Source organism: Podarcis vaucheri (genome assembly GCF_965113315.1).
Source record: "Podarcis vaucheri genome assembly, chromosome: Z".
NCBI classification, from domain to species: domain Eukaryota; kingdom Metazoa; phylum Chordata; class Lepidosauria; order Squamata; family Lacertidae; genus Podarcis; species Podarcis vaucheri.
In genome coordinates, this window is record NC_138758.1 from 12,883,813 (window position 1) to 12,910,921 (window position 27,109).

Below are 27,109 nucleotides of genomic sequence, written 5' to 3' on the forward strand. Positions count from 1 at the left end.
TAACATGGAACTCCCTGTCTACAGAAGTGTGTCCAGCAACTTTAGTATATCGTTTTCAGTGACCTCTTTATTCTGGCTTTTGACACCAGAGATGCATATTTTTATGACACACCCTATTTTTGTGATTATATGTAGTTTCAACTGTTTATAATGTTGTGTTTATTATTGTTGTAACCCACCCTGGGACCTTAGGGTGAAGGGCAGGTGGTGGTGATGGTTGTGACCTTAGGGTGAAGGGCAGGTGGTTGTTATTGTTGTTGTTATTGAAAATTGCATTTGGTTAAAAGATCAGCAGTGCTTGGCAATGCTATACAGTATCTGCATCAGACCATAAATTTTTTTTTTTTAACCTTGGACCTTCAGGAGTGTACTTTTCTTGAACAGCAATATTTGCTCCATATGTAGGCTTCATTATCAAGCCCTCGTGGGAAATATGCAATAATAATAGTTTTAAATCCAGATGGGCCTGGTTCACATAGGCTGTAGTCATATCATGTGATGAATTGCATGTGTGACTGAGCCCATCTTGGATTATTCACTGCAGCGTTTTCATCTTGCTCAGTGTCAGTTCACAGTCATTCTACTTTTCAATGGGAACATTCCAAACATTTGGCTGAGAGCCACATTTTGTGTGAGGTGATATAGATATTTTTGTCCCTGAGGTTTGATCAGTTTTGGCTCATTCTATTTGCAATTCTCATTTTCAGTGGACATTTATCTGCATAATTCTTAATGGAGCAACGCTCTAAAATCAGATTGTTCATTTGTGGCAGAATCTTTAGCTTACAACTGAAAACATGCTGTCACCTAGAAAATTAACTAATATAACAAATATTCAAATATATTAATGTGATGAGTTTAATCACGATGCAAAACTTTGTAAAATCACTACCTTCCTCATTGTTGCAGCAGGTTTGGGGTTTGTTTGTTATAGTTGTTGTTGGGGTTTTTTAAGCTCTGCATGATTAAAGTGAGGGAGTACCTTATGTACGTAATTTTATTTAGTGAGCTGCAAAATATAAATTCTAACTCATTATAATATTGTTCTGCCTTAGCTGTTACAGTTTAAACTTCCTGTCAAGAAATAGCTAGGTCAACCTCTGGGTGACCTGTCTTATTTAGCTTTGGGCTAGAGCTCCACCAAGTGATCTTCCAGCATGATACATTTTTTTTTAAAAGTAAGCTGATTGTGTTTTAGCATCACTTAGTGGCAGTATGAATTTTAACCTTTTATTCCTGCCAGGAAATTACATTTCAAGACTTTGGTGTAAAATTAAAAGAATATAGTGTTCAGTTGCATTTGATAATATTTAAATTTGATTAATTTGATTTAAAGCTTAGACAACTGAAATGTTTGTATATGGTCTTCAATTTTGTCATTTGTTTTCAACTTGAAACCTCGCAAGAGGCACTTGAACCATCTGGTAATTAGCTATTACTTACAGTATTTTAAACATGTTAAAAACCACAGTCAGGAATTGGACAAGCGTGTCACCACTGATAGCAGGTTGGCTACCATAGTTGCGGTTAATGAAAATGCATTGCTGTGTCTTTGGTGAACAAGCATTTTGCTTAATACAGTGGTAATGTGTACTGTGCAACTGCAAAGTAATTCCCAGTGTGTAGCATACAGCCCCAGTCCATTCCACTTGCTACTTTGAATTGCTGTGAGAGACTGACCCTATTGGTAAATTGAAAGATTCTCAATGGCTTAAGATCTGGTCCACTTGCCACCTTTAGGTCTCTGTCTACCAACATTAAGGAGAATTCTTTTTTAAAATCTGGGAATGCTTTTGAGGTAAGAAATGCAGAGTAGAAATTTTCTCAAATAATAGGGATTGTTAGGGATGTGATGGAACATAAAATGGCCAGTATTGTATTTCCATTATATTAATCTATGGTATTGCCCAGTGGTGGCGAACCTATGGCACATGTGCCAGAGGGGGCACTCAGAGCCCTCTCTGTGGGCACGTGCGCCATCGCCCCAGCACAGAGCCGGCAGAAGGCGAGGGCAGTGCGTTGAGTTGTCAAGTGAGTAGAAGCACCTCGGATGGGGCGCCAGGGTATGTGCGCGCAAAACGGAGCCATAACCTCCAGGGCGCGCGGTTTCCCTTGGGGAGCCACCGCTGGAGGGCGGGGCGCAGCTCTGTGCACACGCTCAGAAGTGCTATGACGTGTTGGTGGGCTGCAGAGAGTTCCAAGCAGCCGCCTTTCTCCTGCTGCTGTGAGGTTGAGGCTTTACACACCCTCTGGCCAGGGCCAATAGGAGCGGAGTCAGAAGTGGAGTGGATGCTTCGTGCTCCCCAGCTTAGCTGCCTGCTCCCACTCCTACTTGTGTGCAAGCAGGAGCAGGGTGGAGATCTCTCAGCTGGGAAGCACGAAGCCTCCACTTCTGAGAGATCCCCTAGGAGCGGGAGCGGGCAGCTCAGCTGAGGAGCACCTGGCTGCCTCAGGGGCAGCCCGATCCCACTCCTACTTGCCTGCTCACTTGCTGCCCCAGCCCAGCCTTCCCTCACTCAGCGCCTCCAGAGCTGGAAGAGGGGGTGGTTGCTGTTGTGGCTGCGATGGCGGAGGGACGAAGTGCTTGGAGGGCAGCAGGTGTCTGCTCGCTTGCCGCCCAGCCCGCCTTTCCTCATTCTGAAAATGGAAGTGTGGCACTCAAAATGGAAGTTATACTCAGAACAGAGCACGTTCTGCTTCTGAAAAAAGTTTGAAAACCAGAACACTCATTTCCGGGTTTGAAGTGTTCGAGTTCCAAGTAGTTCGAGAACTAAGCCGTTCAAAAACTGAGATACCACTTTATTACTCCACTGTGTCTCCACATGGATGTGCCAACTTCCCCTTCTAAACTAAAACCTCAGTATTCAGGTTAAATTGCATTGTTGGCGCTTTGCGATAAATAAGTGGGTTTTGGGTTGCAGTTTGGGCACTCGGTCTCTAAAAGGTTCTCCATCACTGATATAGCCACATTTGGAATTCTCTGTATAGTTCTGATCATCTGCCTATAATAAGGTATTACAGAGCTGGAAAAGACTGGGAAAAGGTAAACCAAAATGTTCAAGGGATTGGAGTACTTTCATAGGAGTGAAATGATTGATATATATAAAGTATGAATGGTGTTGAGAAACTGGATGGGTGAGATAATTTTCTCTCTCATAATACAGAATTCAGGGCTACTTGTTGAAATGCATAAACATTAATAAACTTGGGGGAAACAGAAGAAAGTTCTTCTCTAAGGGCACAGTTAATCTGAAATTTGTTACTACAAGATGTAATAACTTACATGGACTTCTTACATGATCTTAAAGGGAGACTAGACAAATTTGTAGGTCTCTCACTGACTGTTAACTATGAGAGAACTAAATGGAACTTTCATGTTAGAATATGATTTTCTCCTTAAAAGCTATTGTTTACAGGGAAAACAGTAGGGAAGATTGCAGTTTGCCTTCTCTGTTTCTTGAAGTATCTTGTTGATTTTTTTATGAAAACAGGATGCTAGATCCAGTGAACCTTTGATCTGTTCTGTTCTCGAAGGCTTTTATATTCCCAGGTGCACAGTGAGACAAGTCTGAGATTGATATTTCACGTGCATATATACTAATCCCAAGTATATCTTGCTTCTTGAAAAAAAGTTAAAACTTTTATTTATTTTATCTTTGGGGGCTATTTTTAAAGAAGCAACAATATATATTTGATGAGAGCAACTAAAACCACAAGCTGCTATGTAAATTGAGTTAACCTTTTGTTTGTTTTTTAACAGGTATAGGCTACTGCAACAAGAGAATAAAGTGATAAACAATTACTTTTGCAAATTACAGCTGCTTTTTGAATGCATTTTTAATACAGTAGTGCTCCAGAAGATGATAAAGAAATGATAGCAGCTCAAGAAGCAACAACTAATTTTGCTCTGCTTCAGTAAGTACCTTAAAATAGCAATGTTAAATGATAAACCCACAAAGCATCTCCCCCCCCCTCAACAGCAATGATATATACTATTATATATATGCCTTAAAATTATGGCTTATATTAAGTCAGTAGTCCTAGCATCATTTCATCATCAAAGAATTATGTGATGCTACTTAAAAAGATTGCTTGAACAATTTAGCCACTATCAAGGGGTACCTGCCATAAATATTTGTCTTGTGACTTCTTCAGATGTAATGGCTTTTTAAACCATATAAGTTCAATGATCAAGGAGGTGTTGGAGGTGTTTCTTGCAGATTTGGGGTAGTGTATGTCAGGTGTCTTTCTCCTTTTCAGACCCAAGACCCACTTTCTTAATCTTTTAGCATATATTCACATGAAGGTAGTGCTGTTGTTGCAACTCACCTTGGATCAAGCTGCAACCCACTAGTGATTCCAGACCCACTAGTGGAAGACCAGTGGTGTAGGTAATGAACTACTTCACAACTGGCTCAAACAGGGCTGCTGAATGTGCTCTTTTTAAGATACTACAAAAGTATTACTTGCTAAGGATGAGCAAAGAAATGAGTGTTACTCTGACTGCATTGTTTTTCCCCTTTAAATCGTGTGCTGTCTAAATTTTATTTCTTCACCTGATGTTAATTGCACACAGTCTGTTGGTTTGCTGCTTCCTGCAAATCATGCTGGGAGTTTTTTCAAAGTTATGCCCATTGAGCTTAGTAGGGCTTACACTGTAGTAAGTTTATTTTGAGTTGCAGCTTAAGTGAAGTATCTGCTTGCATCAGGAAGATAAACTGATATGGACGCATGCAAATTTCATTGTTATGTGTGCAGTATTCTTGTCACCATTTAAATTTTTCAGATGATGGGTAGGAAATATTCTTTATCCACATATTAACTCAAGGTTTCCTAGCTTCTGCTCTCATCCTTCCACCTCTCTGAATTGGCATGGTGTGTATCATATGCTGATACCACTCCTGTACTGTCATGGACTGGCTCGCTTCTGACATGTACCTTCCTGTTCATATTGAAACCTGTTCATATTGAAACCCTGTTCAGCCAGGGCAAACTATTTTGCATCCAGATAATAGACATGGTACATAAAATATTTTCAAAATAAAGGCATACTTACCAAGAATATAAAATATGTCTTTTTAGGGAGTCTGAAACACATTTTTCTTCAGATACTGACTTTGAAGATATTGAAGGAAAAAATCAGAAACCAGGAAAAGGAAAGGTATGTGTATCTGGCATTCTCAGTCATATAGACTGGTGGCAATGTAATAAAGCTTGTTTATATTTTATATAATTTTTGAATGAAATTTTATCCATGCAGTAATGGTGACTTAAGTGCTTGTTTGAATCTGAATAATGTTGATGTAATAGTGTGTGGGGAGGTTGCAGATTTCTCTTCAAGTTGAAGCTGTTCTTCTCATGGAATGTGTTCCAGAGTGTTCACACATTTTTGGGGGCAGGTTTACCAGGGATAGGTTGCTACTAGAATGAACAGGCCAGAGGGTCACTGTGAACATGCAACCCTTTATATCCTGGTCTTTGTGTTGAAAACTTTTGTTTCAGCAAATATAAACTGGCAGAACACAACGGGTGCTAATAGTGGTTTATAGTAAATAAAGATTCCAAAATCTTAAACCTCTGGTAACACATAATAATGCCTGAAATAGTTCAGTTATACTTTTACTAATAAATAGATTTGCTTTTGATATTTATACAGACCTGTAAAAAGGGGAAAAAAGGTACAGGAGAGAAGGGGAAAGTTGGAAACGGAGCAGGGAAGCCTGGTGGTCCAAATCGAATGAATGGGCATCACCAGCAGAATGGTGTGGAAAACATGATGCTGTTTGAAGTTGTTAAAATGGGCAAGAGTGCTATGCAGGTAAGTCTTTTTTAGGGGGTCTTAAAGTGAATATTCAAGCAGTGTAAATAAAGCACTCTAAAATTGAAACTGTCTAAAGAGTTGGGCTCTTATGCACATCCTTGATGTTATATTTTAAAACATAAATTTTTTAACAGCGAGACAACTATGGGGAGGGGGAGAGATACTAGCATTATTCTCTTTGTTTTTGTTTGTTTGTTTGTCTAATCGTTGGAATGAACCCCTGGAAAGTTGTCCAAACTCAAATCTGTCCCTCAGTTCCCCACTCTGGCCATAAACTGAGCATGACCTCATGAAGAAATTAATAAAAGAACATATAATCATATTGGCTATGTTTGAACATAAACTAAATAATGTTTTAGCATTTTAAGTTCCAGTAAAGCCCTGGGCTCATAAAATCCTTTCTCCTTCTCCTCTGGTGCAGCTATGAGGAGGAAGGCAGAAATTTCTATTGAACAATATTAACAGCAGTTTAACACATGTGCGATTTTTGACTGTGAAGGCAACTTGATAAAACTTGCTTGTTTCAGCAAACCATAGTTAAGGCTGACCACAGTTTGCCCAAATATTGATAACAAGACATGCTGTTATTAAGTGAAACTTCCAAAGTTCTCCTTCAGAGGGGGAGAACATAATCCCAAGACTCTGTGCGCCAGTAGTGGTTTAGTCATGCTGGCCACATGACCCTGAAAGCTGCCTGTGGACAAATGCCAGCTCCCTCAGCCTGAAAGCGAGATGAACACCACACCCCATAGTTGCCTTTGACTGGACTTCATTGTCCAGGGGTCCTTTAACTTTACCTATTCAGAAATTAATTTATGAAGCTAATTCTACCAGTATTGGCAGAATGACGTACTTTCTAAATCCCAAATCTTAAGAGTTAGTGTGCATTATTAGTGCAGGTTTATTTAATACTTCTAAATTATTTTGGTTAATGGAATCATTTGTTTGTATCTAGATACAAACATAAAAATAGTTTGTTCCAAAGGTACCCTTCTGCTCATAGGGGGCAGCATCTGAGTTGAAAGGCACCTTTGGATTAAAATCAGTGTACCTAACTCTTTTGTCTCATTGTCATCAATCTGCAAGCTATAGTTTTAACTGAGAACTGTCTTGCTTGATTAAAACATTTTACCTCTTTCACCAGTAGAAGCTGCTTACAAGCAAAATACTTTGTTCACCACAATTTAGACTTCTCTGTTTCACATAACTGGAGCAGGACTGGCAGAGGGGAAGGAGAAGGGAAAGTTGTTTTGTGTGAGCAGAAGAACATTCTGCTAGTGAATGCATATAGCCTAATACTTTGAGAAATGAGAGAAAGTAAAGAAATAAGCAACTTAGTTTGCTGTTTAGAAGAACTGGTTCAGGGAACTTTATGAGCTTATTATAATTTTTTGATTGGTGGCTTTTTTGGGGTGGGTGGGAGCTGCATCTTGAAAAGGTAGTTACAGTGTATTTAATGGTGGCTTTATTTATTTTTCCCTAGTCTGTGGTAGATGACTGGATAGAATCCTACAAACATGACAGGGATATAGCACTTCTTGATCTCATCAACTTCTTTATTCAATGTTCAGGCTGTAAAGGTAAGAAGTGTATTTGGAAGTAGCGTTTACTTCCTTACAGACTTAAAAAAAAATTCGAATCCCACCCTTTTTTCAATTAACTATTCAACTTAAATGTGGGGGCTTGGCTTGCAAATGCCTGCCACCACTCTCTCTCTTAAGCACAGCTGGCTAGACATGTTTCCATTAGACTTGCCTGTCACAGAGTAGCTCAGTTCAGACATGATGCCCAAGTATGGCTAAGGAAGCACAACTATGGTTTGTCATGGCATCTGAATTTATAACCCGAGTTTTGTTACCAGCCAGCAAATCAGAACTGGAAATCACTGTTTGAAGTAGGCTTGCAAACGATGGCTTGAGTTGATAGGATGTCTAAATTTCACAACTCAATGGTCACATAGAGAGGAAACAATGTATTCACTCGAATGGGTTAGCTGCCTCTTCTTTAAAGATTTGAGAAATCTTCTTCAATAAACACTTAAAAAAACAAACATTGCAGTGAGTGAGGAGGTAGAAGAAATAGCATAGTTTGCAGCATTTTCAGTTCTTGTTGTTGGAGAGCAAGACTCGGTTCAGATGTCACTTTCTCAGTCTAATAAACTATGTTTTATTAGCTTGAGAACAAGCCCTGTACCATAAGGAAATAAAGGACTACATAACTTTTAAAAGGCATCTGTAGGCAGCCCTATATCGGGAAGTTTTTAATGTTTGATATTTTACTATGTTTTATATGTGCTGCAAGCCGCCCAGGGTGGCTGGGGAATAAATAAAATTATTATTGTTATTATTATTATTATTATCTCTCTCCTCCTCCTCGGTTCTCTTGCTTGTAAAAATTGAAGACATTGTGGATTGATCTTAGGCTGCCAACTAGGATTTCATGTTTGTGAATCATAATATTTCAGGATTAATTTATTAGCAATATTTCTGTAGTGGCTTGCCAGAGATTGAGGTGGCATACAATATAGCATATAACATGTTTTAGAAAATTCTAACAGCCAACTGTATATAAACTTGCATGTTAGCAGCTTATAAAGCAGGCCTTGCCTGAATTTGTAATTGTTTGTATACACAAACAGTGCTTATTGTCCAAACATTAAATAACATTTCAGTTTAGTATGTTCCTGCATAACGTTTTTCCCCCCCACAGAAGTTAAGGTCTGTGATACTGTATGATGTGATTTTAAATCACTATTTGTTACTTGTAGGGGTTGTAACAGCAGAGATGTTTCGACATATGCAAAACTCAGAAATTATTCGGAAAATGACTGAAGAATTTGATGAGGTAAATTTTAGACATATTTCTAGAAAATTTGTGATGCATTTCTGAAATGAACTATTGTGTCGCAGGATATAAATGTTTTATGTAATACATTGCATAACAAAGGATAGTGGTAGGGTGGAAAGTTAATAAGTAAAAGCAGTGGAAATGAACTTACAGTTAAAACATGCAGATAATAATGATGGCATCTCTTTTGAAGGGATGTTTTAAGCAGTGCTAGAAACTCAGATATGTAAGCTAGCCACCAAATGGCACTTTAAACCTAAGTTACGATCACCACAGTGAAATGTTTGAGTCTCCATTGTAATAAAAATCACCTCAAAAAATTAACAGCCTCACTGATTTTTAAAGGGTTGGAATTCAGCATCACACTAAGGCAATCATTCTGTCAGGGCAAGCTTTTTGACTTGCCGGATGGAACAGTCCCCTCTCTTTTGCCTCTGTGCGCTGTGGTAGTGGCTACTCCAATCCCCCCAAGCCATTTTGGGGGGTGGCTTGTGGAGGAAGGGAATAAAGCCCCATTACAGAAGCAGAAATCCTTTATTTCACTTATTGTATTTATATCCCAGAGACGCGGGTGGCGCTGTGGGTAAAAGCCTCAGCGCCTAGGGCTTGCCGATCGTAAGGTCGGCGGTTCGAATCCCCGCGGCGGGGTGCGCTCCCGTCTTTCGGTCCCAGCTCCTGCCCACCTAGCAGTTCGAAAGCACCCCCGGGTGCAAGTAGATAAATAGGGACCGCTTACCAGCGGGAAGGTAAATGGCGTTCCGTGTGCTGCGCTGGCTCGCCAGATGCAGCTTTGTCATGCTGGCCACGTGACCCGGAAGTGTCTCCGGACAGCGCTGGCCCCTGGCCTATAGAGTGAGATGGGCGCACAAACCCCAGAGTCTGTCAAGACTGGCCCGTTCGGGCAGGGGTACCTTTACCTTTACCTTTATTTATATCCCACATTTATTTTCCAAGGAGCTCAAAGTAGTGTACATGGTTCTCCTCATCTCCATTTCATCCTCACAACAACCCTGTGAGGTAGGGTATGCTAAGAGATGGTGACTGGTCCAAAGTCACCCAGTGAGCTTCATGGATGAGTGAGGATTCAAACCCTGGTCTCCCAGGTCATAGTCCAACACACTGACTCTGCAGGGCTTCCATTGACAGGGCTATTTAATGGATTCCCACCCAGTTGGCACTGGGTGATAAATAAACTAAGGTCTTAACCCCACTTCTCTGGGGTGTAAGGCTGAAAATTCTCTATGTACGGGAAGTAAGTCCCATTGAATTCACTGGAGATTACTTCTGAATAAACTTTCATATGATTGCATTACAAAACTATAACACTAAGCAAAAGTGGTGGGAACCAGGTCTACTGAGTATTCTTGGAACTGGAATGATAAAAATGAATGTGAGTACTTAGAGGAGACCTTGAGCATTGGTATATGCATTTTGTGAAAAAGAAATGTAGGTCCTGTGCCATGAAGGCACAAAATTTCACGATATGGTTTAAGTCCACAAATAACTATATATTAACTATCATTTTTATAACCATTTTCCTTTTCAAAATTTTCCTGTGCTTCTAAATGGCTGATTAGCACAACCATTTTTAACATTGCTCAAACCATCTTTCAAAGACTTTCCAGAAAGTAGCAAGCCACACCATGTGAGTTAAGAGGTGTTCATAAGGCTGATGGCCTTGCCTGAATTCCTGCCACCCCACTTCAGTGTGAAGTACTGTTGTGTCAATTGGTCCTAAAAGAAAGGACAGCAGTGATAACAGTAGACGAGAGTCAAAGGACACACACACACACATATACACACACACACACACATGGAAGTAAAAGAGAGTCCAGAGAACCACTAGGGACCAGAGAGTTGTCTTAAGAGAAAAATACCTGGCCAGACAGTGCGTTGTAGCCAAATAGTTCTGCTTAGAGTAGACCCATTGATTGTAATGACCCTGTTAGCTATGCCTCGTAACTTAAATGGATTTACTTTGAGTAGGATTAGCTTTGACTAGAACCCACAATTCTGAAATCCTATCCACTAAACGTTAAAAATCCTTCTGAGCTTCATTCTGGAGTATGAAAGTTCACCTGTTTTGCAAACATCCCTTTGCAGCCCTGAGATTCTGTAGCTCATTAAAAAATAAACCTTGGAAACTTAGTTTATTGCGATGTTAGGTTGCATGTTTATGGAATAAAAAGATGAACACCATGCAGCTTTGGCCTCCAAGTGTCATTGGTGGCGATATTAAATGACGCTCGTGTATCCTTCTGATAGGATGAACAGAGTTCAAGGAAAGTGTGTTCTTGTGTGTTCCGGACAGCTCTATGGTTCAGCCACCATCAGCCTAATAAAGCAGCTTCTGTTCTCCTCCTGGCTCCATTGTCTTAATTTCTCGCCCTCTCCACCCAGAGTTGCCAGCAACAAAAATCTCCACAGATGGGTTGTTTGGAGCATAGTGGCGTCTTTTGCTGCCATGCTACTACACGAGTTAGCTGACTTTTGTGGTAGTGTGACAGTGACAGTAAAAGACGCTGCCGACTTGTGGAGATGTCAAGAGTTGCTGGTGATTCTGACATCTCTCCAGCTTGGCTGGCTGGTATGCAGCAAGAAATGCTACTATGTGCCAGCCAGCCAGATGGTGATGTCAGTCACCAAGTAGATGGTTGTGAGTTGCGAAATGTGACTGGCGACCAGTGAATTTTGAACACTGGTTTTCAGGATAGGGTGGGGAACCTCTGGCCCAGAGGCTGAATATGACCCTCCAGGCCTCTATTGAGCCCTCAAGATTTTCTCTGTGCCACACCTGTCTCTGCTCTATGTCCTCCTTGAGTGCATAATGCCTGTTGTGTGTGGAAGTGTTTGTGTATGTAATCCTTCCTGGCTTTTGCATGTCTGGAATGTAGCCCACTGTACAAAAGTAAGAATCGTGTGGCTCCGCCCACATGTCCCTGGCCCCACTCACCACGGGCATGTAATCCACAGAGGGCTGCCCATGTGAGTCTACAGCTTTTCAGCTAAAGAAGCTTCTCCAGCCCTGTTTTAAGGGGAGCGATGAAATACCAAGCATGAATAGAGATAGGTATCCCAAAGAAGTTATTGGAAGCAAGACATTTAAAAAGAATATACATTTCCAATGTTTAATAATGGCTTGTAACAGTAATGAAAACAATGGACAGTGGAGTTTTGAGAATTTTTGCGTGGGATAAATTAAAAGATATTAACCCAGGGAACTGTTAAACAGCCATATTCATATTATTGGCATTGTTAGATTTAATATTGTATTTAAGTTTAGAAACAATATGATATGTAATAAAGACGTGGAATATTTGATAAGTATTACATATGTATGTACATGCTCCTACACAAATATCATTCTACTGTTTAACCTTGAAATACTGTTTCAATATGTTTTTTTTCCAAGACTGCTTCCAACTATTCATCTAAAAGGGTTTAGCTGTATTTCTTAGCACAATGGTAATAAACTGCACAAGAGCCATACATATTCTGCTCTGAAGAGGTTATCAGTTTATGCCTTAATAAGGGAGCTCCTCTCCAAAAGTGTGTATTTTCAAGAGCTAAAAAGGACAGTTGACTTCAACAGTAAACTGGATGTCTTACAGATTGCTTATCATTGGTTTCTTTTGAAATCCCTGTGTTGTTTTGAAAACTGCTTGTTGGCATCTCAGTTTATGTAGTTTTCTTAAAATAACTTCTTTCCCCAAGGCTATTCCAGAGTGATTATTATTATTCTTGCATGTTCAAATGCACCTGCTGCCTTGAGAGTTTTGGTTCTGCAAAAAATTGTTATGTTTTTGTGGTGAGCAGAAATCTTGGTTCCACTTTGGAAAGCAAAACAAAACTTAGAATATCTTATGTACTAACAAACAATAATATGAAATATCATTAACATATATTTGTTTCCTATTGTAGGATAGTGGAGATTATCCACTTACCATGGCTGGTCCTCAATGGAAGAAATTTAAGTCAAGCTTTTGTGAGTTTATTGGAGTATTGGTCCGGCAGTGTCAGTATAGTATCATATATGATGAATATATGATGGACACAGTCATTTCACTACTTACAGGACTATCAGACTCTCAAGTCAGGGCATTTCGACATACTAGCACACTGGCAGGTAAGCAGTCTTAGGATGATTTTGTGTATTATCTTTTTAAGTCTTAAAAGGCATCCTGAATAATGATTTCTCCCATATTTTATTGAATTTGCGATGAATGGTTCAGAAATCTGCAGTAAGCCAAAGAGAAAAACATTGTTTGATAAAACAGAACAAGGAGATATCTATTTGCCTTCCTTTAAAGTGGGAATAATCACAGTAAAATAAAATATATTTTGGGCTATATCCAAAAACTGAGATCATCCTCACTGGACTTCCTCCTGTATTACTGAATGTTAGCATGTGGATGCTTTGTTGTCTCTGCCTTCTGAAATAAAGCAGATGCAACTGGAAAAATGTCCTTGAGAATATGGCTATGGTTGAGAATATCTGCCCTGGGTTCTGCCCCGGGAAAGCTTTTTGGTACCAGGCAAAGACATGGAATTTGATTGCTACCCATCCACAAAAAATAGGATAGAGTCTCTGAATAAAACATATGTAATGAAATGCATTTTTGAAAAGTTTGGGGTTATTTCAAATGGTTATGGAATAAGATACTATACTGTTGTAGAAAATATATTCCTGTTGTTATATAAATGAAGACATTTCTTATTTATACTAGTTTTTGTTTTATAAACTTACATACAAATGCACACATACATTTCTATGTGTGCATGTGTTGATTGTAATTTAATTTAGAAAAATAAAATAAATTATTCATATGTTTGTACTCTATTCATTCTAATGGGCCTGTTTTGATATCTCCTCCAATAAGAAAATAAAGATACAGAGGCAAATCAAGATAGTAGTTCATTAAGATCAATATTATCTAGGTTGCATGTAACCATCCTTTCCATTTCTGAATGAATCATTCAAATGGTGCATCCCTGTACAAGTCCACTAAGAAGTAAGTCCCCTTGAGTTCAGTGGGACTTATTGCCAAGTAAGTGTGTTAAGATTGCAGCCTTGTTTACATTGAGCAGTCTAATTTAAATGTACTATAGTGATTTTGTCTCTATGTTTCATTTGGCAGTCTTGATAATGTCTTTATTTATTTTTTTAAAACACATGCACGTTAAGTGATTTTATCTTTCATACTTTTTAGCTATGAAACTGATGACTGCATTAGTGAATGTGGCATTAAATCTGAGCATTAACATGGACAATACACAACGACAGTATGAAGCAGAACGAAATAAAATAATTGTAAAACGAGCTAATGATAGACTGGAGCTCTTGCTACAAAAAAGGAAAGAGGTTAGAGCCTTTGTCAATTATTTTAATTTCTAAAGATTTTGATGCAAAATGAGGTGTGCTGTCAGTTGATTGTGAAATTTATCTTGCCATTGCTTAGTTATTGGAACATAAGAATAGCCTGCTAGATCAGGCCAATGAGCCTTCTAGTCCGGCATGCTGCTCTCATAATGGCCAACCAGATGCCTGTGGAAAACCAGGGAGCAGAACATGAGTGGATGAGCACTCTCTTCTCCTTCAGTTTCCAGCAACTGGTATTTGGAAGCATTGTTGCCCCCGACTTTGGAGGTAGAGCATAGAAATCATGGCTAGTAGCCATTGACACCCTCCTCTTTTAAAGTTTTAACACATCCAACACAACGACCAAGTGTGCAAAAGATTCAAATAGAGTGGCATGCCCAAGGTCACCCAGTGACCTACATGGGAGAGGTGGGCTCTCCATGCATTTGTCTAATCCTCTGTTAAAAGCTATCCAAGTAGGTGGCCATCACTGCCTCCTTAAAGAGTGAGTTCCATTGTTTGCCTATGTACTGTATGAAGAACAAGGCAAGGACCCTAAATCACCCCAATCATATAGTAAACCAGTATACCAAGATAGGGTCTTCCATAGCTGCTAAGAGTTTGAATAATATTATAAATAAATATGTTAATTCAGATCAAACCTGATTGTATCGAATTAATTAAGAAGTGTAAGCAATTGCGGAAAAAGCCTTTGTTAGGCCTGAATGACCCTTTCTAGCAAGAACCCTTCAATAAGTGAATCTCAGTAGCATATTTAAAGAGTGGGTTGACCTAATGTTAGAAGTTTTTATTAATAATCACTCGTCAAAGCTACTAAGATTGCAGTATGCCACACGTCAAAGGTGTTCATGATCTCTTCCTGGCTTGCAAGAGTTCATAATGTTTCTACGCGAAAGATAATAACACATCAATACAAAATACATGGAACTTACTGTACACTTTTGGAGAAGCATCTGGTTACTAGATTAATACTACTAAATCATTTATTTTCGGAATACTGTAAATCTGAAAGCTCAAGTGACAAACACCTTTTATAAATACTTTGGATTTCATTTAAAAATCAGCCCAATAAAATATTGAAGAGTTTGGTGGCACAGATCACAACTGTAACAAAATAAGCACAGAAATAAATGAAGATCTTAAAAGGTGACGGACTCTTTCTCTGTATAGGCAAAATATCAGCTATTTCTATGATTATTCTATCCATGGGTGTAGGCTTGTTTCAAGGAAAGCTAAGCAAGACAGCCCTTTAAAAGACTATGTTGACTCCCACCAGCTGGATTTGTGCTGTGTGGAACATTATATACAATGGAGTTTCCTTTTTACCCCTTCTCCAAAAATTGAGTTTTTAGTCTAGTTTACTGTGTGTCCTCAAACTTTTCTGCTAGGTGGCACTGAGCATTAGTTTTTCTATGAAATTCTTACCTCCAGAATTTAGCTACTGTGTCATGAGTCTTCACAGGATTTGGATCCTAGCTGACAATGATCTTACTGTGCCTAAGACACAATATAAATATTATAATAACCTATCCGGCTGGGCTTCCCCAGCCATTCTGGGCGGCTTCCAACAAAATATTAAAATACAATAGTGCATCAAACATTAAAAGCTTCCCTAAACAGGGCTGCCTTCAGATGTCTTCTAGTATTGAAATATTGAAGTACAATGGCTGTAGTTTTAGTTTCAAAGTTTCTGTAGTGTGAATAGTGTAAATAGTCAACATGGATGTCATCTGGGTACAACGGATGGATGTAGAGGATATATTTCCTCTCCTATGCATTCTATCTTCTCCCTTTCCATGGATAACCTCACTTTGGCTAAAGAACTATTGGGCAGAGTCAAAGTGACTCTTCTCCCAACATGTGCACCATACCTGAGAACAAGTGGAGGCCAAGGAAGCATTTTTTCCCAAACTGGGGAGTTGAGCTCAGAGAGCCTCTTAACTGAACTTAGTGCCATTTAACCTCCCTACGTTTCTCTTAAGAGAGCTTCTGCTTTCTTTTATGGGATGGTGTCCAACATTGAATCACTTCCTTCCACTCTCTGGTCTTAGATGTCTCTAGATGATTAGGTTCTCTGCAAAAGGTAAAAGTGAGTTGATTGAAAGCATGGTGGGGCAACAGTTCATCAATGCTCATAAATTGCTTTCTCTAAAAGAAGCACTCCACCTCACCCCCTAATTGTGTGCACTCTTGTAAGCATATCTTCAAGCTTCATTGTTTCATTAGTATAATTTTAAACTTTTACGGATATTTCATTCATGTTGCTATCCTACTGTATGGCATGTGGGGAACATTTGACCCTCCAGCTTTTGTTGCAGCTACAACTCCCATCAGCCCCAGGAAGCCTGGCGAATGGCAGTTGTAATACAGCAACATCTAGAGGGCCAAAAGTTTCCCACACCAGTATGGCATGCAGTAATGTTCACACACTGAAAATGATTTGTTAATATGCAATTATTTAAACAAATTCACCTGTCCCGTAATCTTTTTTGAGAATTATTTCAGTTTTATAGACATGTATTGTGTCAGCATATCTCTTAAAACTACAGTTTCTTCATTTGGCACTTAATGTATTTTTCAGCTCCAAGAAAATCAGGATGAAATAGAGAATATGATGAATGCAATTTTTAAAGGTGTATTTGTTCATAGATACAGGTGAGTTCAGTTGCTCTGTGCTATAGAACGGGCTAAGCTTTGCTTGTGATTATTTTATTTATCATATTTTACTTACTTTTCAATTCTCTTCCAGGGATGCAATAGCTGAAATAAGAGCAATCTGTATTGAAGAAATTGGGATTTGGATGAAAATGTATAGTGATGCCTTTCTCAATGACAGCTATTTAAAATATGTGGGATGGACAATGCATGACAAGGTAAGGTGCTGTGTACCATTTGTCCGTTTTCAAGGTTTTCAGAATTAATTATTGAAAATAAAGCAGCAAAACCAAACAAAGTTAGTTTCAGTACAGGTACAACATTTTAAATATATATTATCTGCTGGTTTTAAGCAAAATGGAGAAGTACAAAAGTTAAGTTATATGAATTACATTCCAAGAGGTCTTTGAGTCAAAAGCATTTCACAAGTTGTTGGGTATTGCTTGGGACCAAAGTGCCTGCATACACATGTTCGTCAGGCTCTTTACAGTGTGCCTTGTCAGTAGTGGTGCCATAACCTTGGAATGCTTTTTAGGAAGGCTGTCTGGTACCTACTTAAATGTTTTTAAATGTATGGTAAGCCATAAACTATGGCTTATTGTGAATGAGGAATATGCTAGCACACACTGTCAAATTGCTCCTGCTGCACTTCTCTCCTAGTGTGAGCAGGAGCAATCAACCAGGAACCTTAGTTTCTATCAATGTCTGAACCAGCTCATGGTTTTCTTTCTCTACAAACTACAATCTGTGAAACTAAGGCTCTTTCTTTCCCAATTTGTGGTTTGTTTGGGAAACACAAACTACAAGCTCTGGTTTGGATTATAGCTTGTTGCCCTCACTCAGGAACGAGAGCAGCTGGAGCAATTTGCCAGCACGCAGTAGCGTGCTGTTCATTCACAGTAAGCCATGTTTATGGATTACCATGTTAGAATGCAGCCAGTAGTTGTTTGGATCCCAGTCACAATCATAGTGAGGAAGATTATATTGTTTTTGGGAATATTGCCTGTTTGATCAGGAGAGTGCTTGGTTATTAATATGACAGCAACAAATCAAGAACAGTAAAGACCTGCAGCATTTAACTTTGCTTTAGAATAGATGTAGAGCTGTTCAATCAATGAATGCAGCATGTCATGTTGAAAAATGATATTTAAAGACTCCATGTGTTTGATTTTTTTCTTAGCAAGGGGAGGTAAGACTCAAATGTCTTACAGCTTTGCAAGGGCTTTATTATAATAAAGAACTGAATTCCAAATTGGAGCTCTTCACCAGTCGATTCAAGGTTTGTATTTTTACTCTTTCATTTAAGCTAGCATTTTCTCTTTCATTTAAGCTAGCATTCCAGACTTTCCATTTTTAACACTTGTCATTTTAAAACTTTGTTTCCCCCCCCATCAGGATAGAATTGTGTCTATGACTCTAGACAAAGAATATGATGTGGCAGTGCAAGCAATAAAACTACTTACTCTTGTTTTACAGTAAGTATTTCAGGCCAGTGTGTAATATAAACATGTGGAGTTAATTTGTACATTTTGTTTACGTGCACTTTGACAAAGCTTTGAACATAGAATATCTGTTTTGCAGTGTCACTTTTATTATGTTGCTTATGGGGCTGAAAGATCTTTTTTGGGGGGGTTCAGTTTTTATCATGCTGGGATACTCTGAGCAGGTTTTTAAATAGTTCTCAACAACCATTTGTGCCAGAAAATGTCATGATTCCTTGATATATTTGAGAGCCCAAATTCTTTGGTGGGTTTTTTGTTCATGTCCACAGTGAGCAGCAGGACAGCATAAACTGACTTAGTGAGGTCACCTGTTCTGCTGTGGTAATTTTAAAAGTCCACTGATTTCATGGAAGTTATTTGTAGGTGATGTAAGAATTCCTACAGCATCTTCTCCCAGTTTCCAAGCAGCTGCAGCTATCAACTACTTAGCGATCAACCGGATTCACCCTGTCTCCATTATATCATTTTATTGCCAATTACATTTCATTATACTTGAATAAAAATGTCGGAGAGAATTTGGCCCATTTCCCACAGTGCAAATAATATTACATAGAAAACTGCTGTAGTACTTGACCAGCCCTCCATTCATAACCAATTCTGGTAGCTATGGGACATGTCAACTGTTGGCGGCAAAGATAACTTAGCTGTCAGCATTTGCCTCAGATCACTTACCGTTTTTTTATACAGCTGTTCACAAATTTAATAAGCAGCTAATGAAACTCAGTAAAATGAAACTAGTTATGCAACCCCTGAGCGGTTGGTATACATCGCTTTGGACTGCAATACCTCATGGACCACCTCCCCCCATATGAATTGGTTGACCTTGCAGTCATCATCTGGGGCCTTCTTTGTGTGCCTTCTCTGTGAGAGGTCTGGAGGGTAGCAAAACCATAATGGATTTTCTGGGTTGGCTCCCTGCTTGTGGAATGCTCTCCCCTGAGATGCTCACCTGACACCTTTGTTCCATAACTTTAGGCACCAAACAAAAACATTCCTCTTCTACCAGTCCTTTGGCTAATTAAACTATCTATGGCCTTTTAAACTGTGGAGTACATGCATAGTGTTTTCATTTGTTACTGTGATATGTATTTTTGTGCTTTTATATTGTAAACCTAGCTCCGTTGGCTTTGTGGTTATTGTTTCTGTACTTTTATTTTTGCCTACATCGAAATATTAGTCACTTTGCCCTTTTTTTTTGATTTTAATGTTAACATCAACTTTGAATCTCTTCATTCTTCCTTAAGATTTTGGGATATATATTTTTTATTTTCATTTCTAGGAGTAGTGAAGAAGTCCTGACTGCAGAAGACTGTGAAAATGTCTACCACCTGGTTTACTCTGCCCATCGTCCAGTAGCTGTAGCAGCAGGAGAATTTCTGTATAAAAAGTAAGGCAGGATAATGTTTTTGTATAAGTACCACTTATGAAATGGTTAATGTTTTCTGTAATTAGCATACTATGGATATGTTTTAAACAAAGTTGCTCCTCATGAGGGAAGCAATAATCGAATGCAGTATAGTTGCTTCAGACTGTAGGAAGTTACACACACAAATATCACAACTAAGTTTTATTTCTCTAGTTCCACCTGAGCAGGAAATCTCAGTACTGTTCTATATACAGGCCTATGTCAGAGTCAGTTCCAACCAAATGGGGCTTGATAATGTTAAAGGGGCTAAAGTTTGTTTCTGGACCCCATTTGAAGTGCTCGTTTTGACCTTTAAAAGTCTCATACAGTTTAGGGAAAGTATGCCTGCTCACACTCTGTGGACATCATGTGCCTTTCACTGCATGCCACAGCTCTAGTAAATGGACAGCTTGAAAATCCTGGTGGTTTTTGTATTTATGGTTCAGTTCAGCTAATGACTTAAGGTTTTTTGGTGTGATATCTGACTTGACAAATAACAATTTATGGTTGATTAGCAAATTGGATGATCATAAACCAGGATTTGCAAACTAGTTTCCACTAACTATGGTTAGTGGAGTGCAGGAGGTATTATGCAGACTTAAGATGAGTATATTTTTATGGAATTTAAAGCATAATACAATAAAATACAATGTGTAATAAACAAAAGAAGCAATTTGGGCATCATTTGGGGGAAAGGGTTGTTTCCATTTCTGATCTGGAGGCAGTGTTCTACTTGGAAGTAAATTCCAGCAGTTCAGTGGCGTTTCCTCCCAAGTAAAACATGCATGGATTGGGGACCGTAATGACTAAAGCCATTTGTGTGTGTGTGGTAATACTGCTGCCCTGAGACATTCCAAAGCAACTACGTAGGCCAGTGGTGTGCAAACTTTTTTAAAAGAGGGGCCGGAAATGAAGGGTTTTTTTAGGGTTGAAGTTGATGAGCTGTTTTTTTTAGGATTTTACCCCAGAAAGGAAACTGCCACAGGAGCCAGATAAAATCTGACAGGCCGGATTAGGTCCTGAAATGAACTTTGGACTTAGGCAGTACTGAGGTAGACAGAGCATTGAGTCAGACTTGGTATAAGGCTCCTTCCTTTGTTTCTGTTTCAGCGGGACTATGGCTCAGTGCCAAGAACATCTTTGCACCCAGAAGGACCTTGGTTCAACTCCCTGCTTTGGTTAGAGCATGGTGATGATAATGCCAAGGTTGCATGTTCAGTCCCCATATGGGACAGCTGCACATTCCTGCATTGCAGGGTTGGACTAGATGATCCTCAGGGTTCCTTCTATCTCCACAATTCTATGATTCTAAGTATGCAAGTATTTGCATTCCTGCTATCCTAACCCAACACACACATATTTAAACTAGGTCACTGAGTGTTCAGCCGCCAGAGGTGAATATGCAAGAAAGTGCCTCGGCGTTTGCCTGACAGAACAGAAAGTAGAAGTTGGAAAATGTGCCCCCTTTTTTGTTCTTCAAAATGTGGCAACCCTATTATAGGCAACCCTTCCATAGTGATAGAGGATGAGCTCCCACATAGTGCCAGTGTACACAGTGGGAATTCCCCTTCCTCTTCTGCCCCCTACATCTCCCCCCCCCGCCCCATCTTATCTCAGAGGGTCCCTCAACCCACTGGAGCAGATTTTGGGGTGCATGGGTGACAGCAAGGAAAATGAGAAATAAAATGTATCACGTGTGCAAGTGGAAGTTCACTGCATCAGTAGGGTGCAACAATTGGATATTGTCTATAAAAGAGCAAACTTTTAACTGTTAATAATAGTTAACTGTTGCTCTTGAAAACATCATCTGTCTAGTAAATGCATATACAGCAATTTTTGATATAGCAATAAATGTCTGGTGCTTGTTTTTTTTGTTCCCTTGCTTTGAAAGGCTTTTTAGTCGTAGAGACCCTGAAGAGGATGGAATTCTTAAAAGACGGGGGAGACAAGGTCCAAATGCTAACCTTGTCAAGACTTTAGTATTTTTCTTTTTGGAAAGTGAGGTATGTTTATGAGTAACTTGTTCATTTTATAGAACTATAGTTAAGATAAATGCTTGATTTTTATGGTGATTTCTTCCAGAAGAGCATACCAGGCATTCAAGACTTTCTGAATAGTAAGAAGTGTCTCACCCAAGTATAGCAATTTGCTTAAAAGAGCAGTAAAATAGTTTTGCCCCAGTTCATTTTATATACAGTGGTACCTTGGGTTACAAACACTTCGGGTTACAAACTCTGCTAACCCAGAAGTAGTTGCTCCAGGTTGCGAACTTTGCCCCAGGATGAGAATGGAAATTGCAGTGCGGTGGTGGCAGCTGGAGGCCCCATTAGTGAAAGCGCGCCTCAGGTTAAGAATGGACCTCCGGAACGAATTAAGTTTGTAGCCTGAGGTACCACTGTATCTGTCGAACATTTTTTAAAACTAGGATGTCTTTACAAATCTGTTATTAAAGGGATTATTTATTTTACTGTAGAGGTAGTTTTTGATGATTAAATAGCTGCCGAGGCCTATATTTTTTTGGCTACACTAATTAGTGGAAAATGAGTTCATGAAAAGTTTTGGCTACTCTGTTAAGAGTATGAATATAAACAATATGGCCAGATTGAACTCATAGGCCACATTTCCTTTGCTCTTCTGTGCACCTCCAAATCTCTCCCTTTATGATTATTGCTGACACTGTTTAGCATTGACAGTTATGATAATAGAAGCATGAGGGGAGAAGAAGAGTTGTCTGATTTGAGGTTCTTTGAGTGTTTTGCTGTGATTAGATCTTTCAAATAACCATGACTGTCACTGTCAATTAAAATGCAGCACACATTTCTGAATAAGTAAACCAGTTCAGGATGCTTAAATACACTTGTTTCAAGGGGTCATCATAGTATCTGCAAACAAGTAACAAAACATTTTCCTGGTTAATTGCCCATAATTCTGTTCCCTTTGAAATTATAAATAACAGGAATTAGTATTAGCTCTTTCACAGCTTCAACAACAGTAGGGCTTTTCCTAACCATTGGGGTATACATATTAACTAGTTTTCCTGAGACAAAATGTTAAATACAGTTGAATCTTTTTTAGTTACATGAGCATGCTGCTTACTTGGTGGACAGCATGTGGGATTGTGCCACTGACCTCTTGAAGGACTGGGAATGTATGAATAGTCTTCTGTTGGAGGAGCCACTCAATGGAGAAGAACGTAAGATTTCACTGTATTCTTCAGCATCAAACTTTTTCATAAGAAGACTTTATAGTCTGGTTGGGAAGGGGTTTTGAGCTTGGAGAGGTTTCCTTTCTCATGGAAGAGAAAAGGAAGCTCTTTTGTGTACAGAAATCTGGATTGCAACCATTGGTTAGCAAATAGTCCATATGTCTTGCAGTCCATAGGTCAGTTTGGTTCTATGCATATTTCCTTGGAATGTACTCTTGGATTGGGCATACTCTTTATGAAGCATAGTTTGTAGCCTAAATCTGTTGAATTTTTGTTGTTGTCTTCAACTTGGGGATCAAATGAAATATGTATATGTTTAATAAACAAGTTCTCCAGAGAACTATAGAGTGGCTCTTGCAGTGATGAGGAGCGAAATACGCTTTCCCTTGGTCTCTCACCATGATTTTTTAGTATACAAAGATAACCCCCTCCCCTATTTCATAGTCAAACCAGCAAATGTGTTTTAATAAACAAACAGATGTCTGGTTGCTCCTCAGTTTTTCTGTATAGGTATTGTGGTTGTAGGAATAATGCTGTCTTGCAGATTTATACTGAAACATCATCTCTGATAATTTTATTAAACATTTGAAATCATTTTAATGCTAAATCAGTACCTTGAGTTAATTCTGCAGATCAGTACCCTTGCTCCTGCTTTGTTCTTATCGTGTGAATCTCCCATTTACTTTATTCTGTAAAAATAATACTGCTGTCTTCTTAAAGAAAGCATTAAAATGCAAATAGAGCCTTGAATGTAGTACAGTACAAAAACTGTAAAACATTACTATTACTTCCAAACCTGAATTCAAACTCATAATTGTACACATTTGTTGTTTTCTACTTAATCTTGATGCCCCAGTTGCAAGTTTAAGCTATTAACATAATTCCAGTGGAAAACCTTTATTACTTATATCTAAGGCTTCATAAGCAGGTATATTCTTAGGAAAAATGAGTTGAAATATTTTGATCTTTTTTATAATTTCAGCTTTAACAGACAAACAGGAAAGTGCACTAATTGAAATAATGCTGTGTACAATTAGACAAGCAGCTGAATGTCATCCGCCTGTAGGAAGAGGCTCAGGAAAGCGGGTATGGTTTTGTTTTTGTAAACTTATAGTATGGCAGTAGTGCTGAATTCATTCTCATATTTGATTTTAATAATAAGGCTTTCTAGCAAATGAAAAACTGTGTTGGTAATTCTTCACATATGTTGTGACAGATGGATGCAGTACAATGTCAGTAATGTTGCATTGTTAAAATACGTATCAAAAGACCCTATAGTTGTGTCCCAAAAGCCTTTTAACTTTCATTGGATTATTACGTTAAATCAGAAGTAAGATGTGTTGATTGGAAGATGAACTCATGCCTAGTGTACATATTAGTGAAAGTATCTTAACTTTAACTAAATTATTTTTTGTCTCAAAGACCAGAGTAAAGCAATCCAAGTTCCAATACTGAAATTTGGTCATAGAATTGTGGCACATTTTTGTAGCATTAGCACTTATTAATTCTACAATGCAATAACTTTATGTAGTGTAAATTGTGTGGCTGTTGAAAACATGATTCTATACCCATTGCTTAACTTTGGTTGTACATTGGTTAGAGGATTCAGTTAATAAGCAACTAATAAATGTAAACAATAAATTTTAGTTTGCTCCTTTATATGAATCTGTTCATACATGTGGCATCTGTACCAAATTCCCCACACATAATTGTCACTGGGCATGCATGAGCACACGGATGGGTGGCGATTCTGGCGCAGCTGCTTCACATCTCAGCCACGCCTGTTCTTTATTTTATATATTAACTCCAGAAAGTAGTACAGAATAGCATGTCTTTGAATAACAATTGCTGGAGAACAACAGTGGGATAGAGCTATTGTTCTTGTGTCCTGCTTTTGGGTTTCCCAGGGGCATGTGGTTTGCCACTGTGGAAAACAGGATGCTGGACTATATTGGCCTTTGGTCTGGCGCAGCAGGCTCTTGGGTCTACTATGAGTTACATTTTTTTAACTTAGTAAGTTACTTGTTGCACTAAACAACTGTTGATATGATCACTTATTTAGTTATAACTATCCTCGCACTTTCAATGTAGGTACTTACGGCAAAGGAGAAAAAAGCACAGTTGGATGACAGGACAAGGATCACAGAACTTTTTGCTGTGGCACTCCCTCAGCTGTTAGCAAAAGTGAGTGATTTATTTCTCTCTCTTTTTAAGACCACAGTTACATAGGAAGCTGCCTATACGGTGTCAGACTATTGGTCAATCAATCTCAGTATTGTTTACACTGACTGGCAGCGGCTCTCCAGGATTTCATACAGGAGTAACTTTCTCAGTCCTACCTAGAGAAGCCAGGGATTGAACTTGGGACCTTTTGCATGCAAATAATGTGCTTTGCCCTTCTTGTGCAATTTTCCACTGGTCCCAGCACTTGAAGAGGCATACAGAAAGATTGCATTTGGAGAAGTTACTTGGTTAATGAAGTTAACAATGTTGATTAATAATGAATATTTTTGATTTCCTGGTGAAACTCATGTCTGGAATTGTAGAATGCATAATTTGGTAGAAAGCTGGCATTAAAATTTAACAAATACATGATTATGTGGGGCACTTTTGTTTTCTTTTAAAATATTTGAGCTTTGTTTTCTTTATCAATTTCTACAGTATTCTGTAGATGCAGAGAAAGTCACCAACTTGTTACAGTTGCCACAATATTTTGATTTGGAAATCTACACAACAGGGAGATTAGAAAAGGTAAGCAAATTTGCAAGTATAGAAGAATAAAGGGAATAAAAACTGAACAAATCCTGCTATTAAACAGATAATTGTATATTGGGGGTTAGCAGCATTCCATAGTGGGGGCTATTGCAGGCTTGGCTATAGAGCAGATAGCTTCAAGAGAATGTAACTCTTGTAACAGGTCCAATACCTACCTCTTTTGAAATAAGTAGTTTTAAAGAAATTCCTTTTGGGTTTGTTTGTTGGTTTGTTCTACTTGATCAAATAACCAGAAAAAATATGTTTGCTGTGCTTACTTGATAATTTTGATTTGTCTTTTGTAGCATTTGGATGCCTTATTGCGACAGATCCGGGATATTGTTGAAAAGCACACCGACACAGATGTTTTGGAAGCTTGCTCTAAAACGTACCATGCACTCTGTAATGAAGAGTTCACAATATTTAACAGAGTGGACATTGCAAGAAGTCAGCTAATGGATGAACTGGCTGACAAATTCAATAGACTTCTTGAAGATTTTCTGCAAGAGGCATGTATCTTGTTTTAGAGTGTGTGTGTGTATGTGTGTGTGTGTGTGTGTGTGTGTGTGTGTATTTCATGCTTTAGCATTCAAGCTAGCAGATAGCATAAAGCTTCTCACAAGGTACAAAACCCCAACAATTGTGTTTATTTACAAGGTTCTCTTGTTACATATTACAAGAGGCAATATAAGATATATTTTTTTCTCATCGCTCCTTGTAATAACAAAAAACCTCAACAATTGCAAGTACTTCATATATGGCCAGAAATAGAAAGCATTGATAGTTGTTGATTTTGTGAGTGCTTTTCATTTGAGCTACTCTTAAAATATTACTTTACCATTTATTGAAGATACTTACTTTTACTGCAACCGTATCATTTCTTAACAGGGTGAAGAACCTGATGAAGACGACGCTTATCAGGTCCTATCAACATTAAAGCGAATCACTGCTTTTCATAAGTAAGTACAGGAACAGCCTGTCCGCTTCTTGCAACTCTCAACTCTTTGTTTTAATAAGAAATTTAAATTCTAATCACTGAGAAGTTTTAAAAGTGCTAAAATTAAACTATTTATTTCAAAAAATAATTTTTAAAATAATTGACAGTAGTGCTGTGATCATTTTAGCAGCCATGTATTATGCAGGCATTTGACTACTTTCTTCTCAATATGCCCAACTTCTGTTCCTGCTGGTCTTTTCCCCTATCAACATTACTACATTTCATGTTTGTGTAAAGAGGCATTCACTCTTTTAATACTAGAGAGAGAGAGAGAGTACCACCGGTTAGCCTTCATGTTAGCTCTTTGTTTAGAACTACTTACTTAGCTGTGCATGAATCTGTCTTGTCTTGTTTGAAGGTGGGCATTAAAAACCTGTATATGTGTCCACTACCTACGTGTCTTCTATGTACACTCCCAATATTAAGCTGAGGGAAGGTTCAGCATCTTTTTTGCTAGAGTTACAGTGTGTGGGGTTTTTTAAAAAAAATATATGAATGAGTTTACCCTTATTCTTATACCCACAGGAAATGCATAAGTAAGAG

The 27,109-nt window shown here is 38.6% G+C and overlaps 1 protein-coding gene across 1 annotated transcript in view; it reads left to right on the forward strand.

Annotated features, from left to right (window-relative positions):
• STAG2 (STAG2 cohesin complex component) overlaps nucleotides 1–27,109 on the forward strand; it is a 63,140-nt gene that overhangs the window by 21,213 nt on the left and 14,818 nt on the right. The window contains exons 2-20 of the mRNA XM_082207341.1: nucleotides 3,761–3,915; nucleotides 5,083–5,161; nucleotides 5,657–5,818; nucleotides 7,305–7,401; nucleotides 8,589–8,665; nucleotides 12,590–12,794; nucleotides 13,879–14,030; nucleotides 16,630–16,703; nucleotides 16,798–16,921; nucleotides 17,884–17,982; nucleotides 18,099–18,178; nucleotides 19,485–19,592; nucleotides 21,502–21,613; nucleotides 22,686–22,803; nucleotides 23,798–23,901; nucleotides 24,907–24,999; nucleotides 25,477–25,566; nucleotides 25,875–26,078; nucleotides 26,458–26,528. Of these exons, the coding sequence (XP_082063467.1) occupies nucleotides 3,872–3,915; nucleotides 5,083–5,161; nucleotides 5,657–5,818; nucleotides 7,305–7,401; nucleotides 8,589–8,665; nucleotides 12,590–12,794; nucleotides 13,879–14,030; nucleotides 16,630–16,703; nucleotides 16,798–16,921; nucleotides 17,884–17,982; nucleotides 18,099–18,178; nucleotides 19,485–19,592; nucleotides 21,502–21,613; nucleotides 22,686–22,803; nucleotides 23,798–23,901; nucleotides 24,907–24,999; nucleotides 25,477–25,566; nucleotides 25,875–26,078; nucleotides 26,458–26,528 (2,093 nt within the window). The 5' untranslated portion in view covers nucleotides 3,761–3,871. The remainder of the gene's footprint in view (nucleotides 1–3,760; nucleotides 3,916–5,082; nucleotides 5,162–5,656; nucleotides 5,819–7,304; nucleotides 7,402–8,588; nucleotides 8,666–12,589; nucleotides 12,795–13,878; nucleotides 14,031–16,629; nucleotides 16,704–16,797; nucleotides 16,922–17,883; nucleotides 17,983–18,098; nucleotides 18,179–19,484; nucleotides 19,593–21,501; nucleotides 21,614–22,685; nucleotides 22,804–23,797; nucleotides 23,902–24,906; nucleotides 25,000–25,476; nucleotides 25,567–25,874; nucleotides 26,079–26,457; nucleotides 26,529–27,109) is intronic.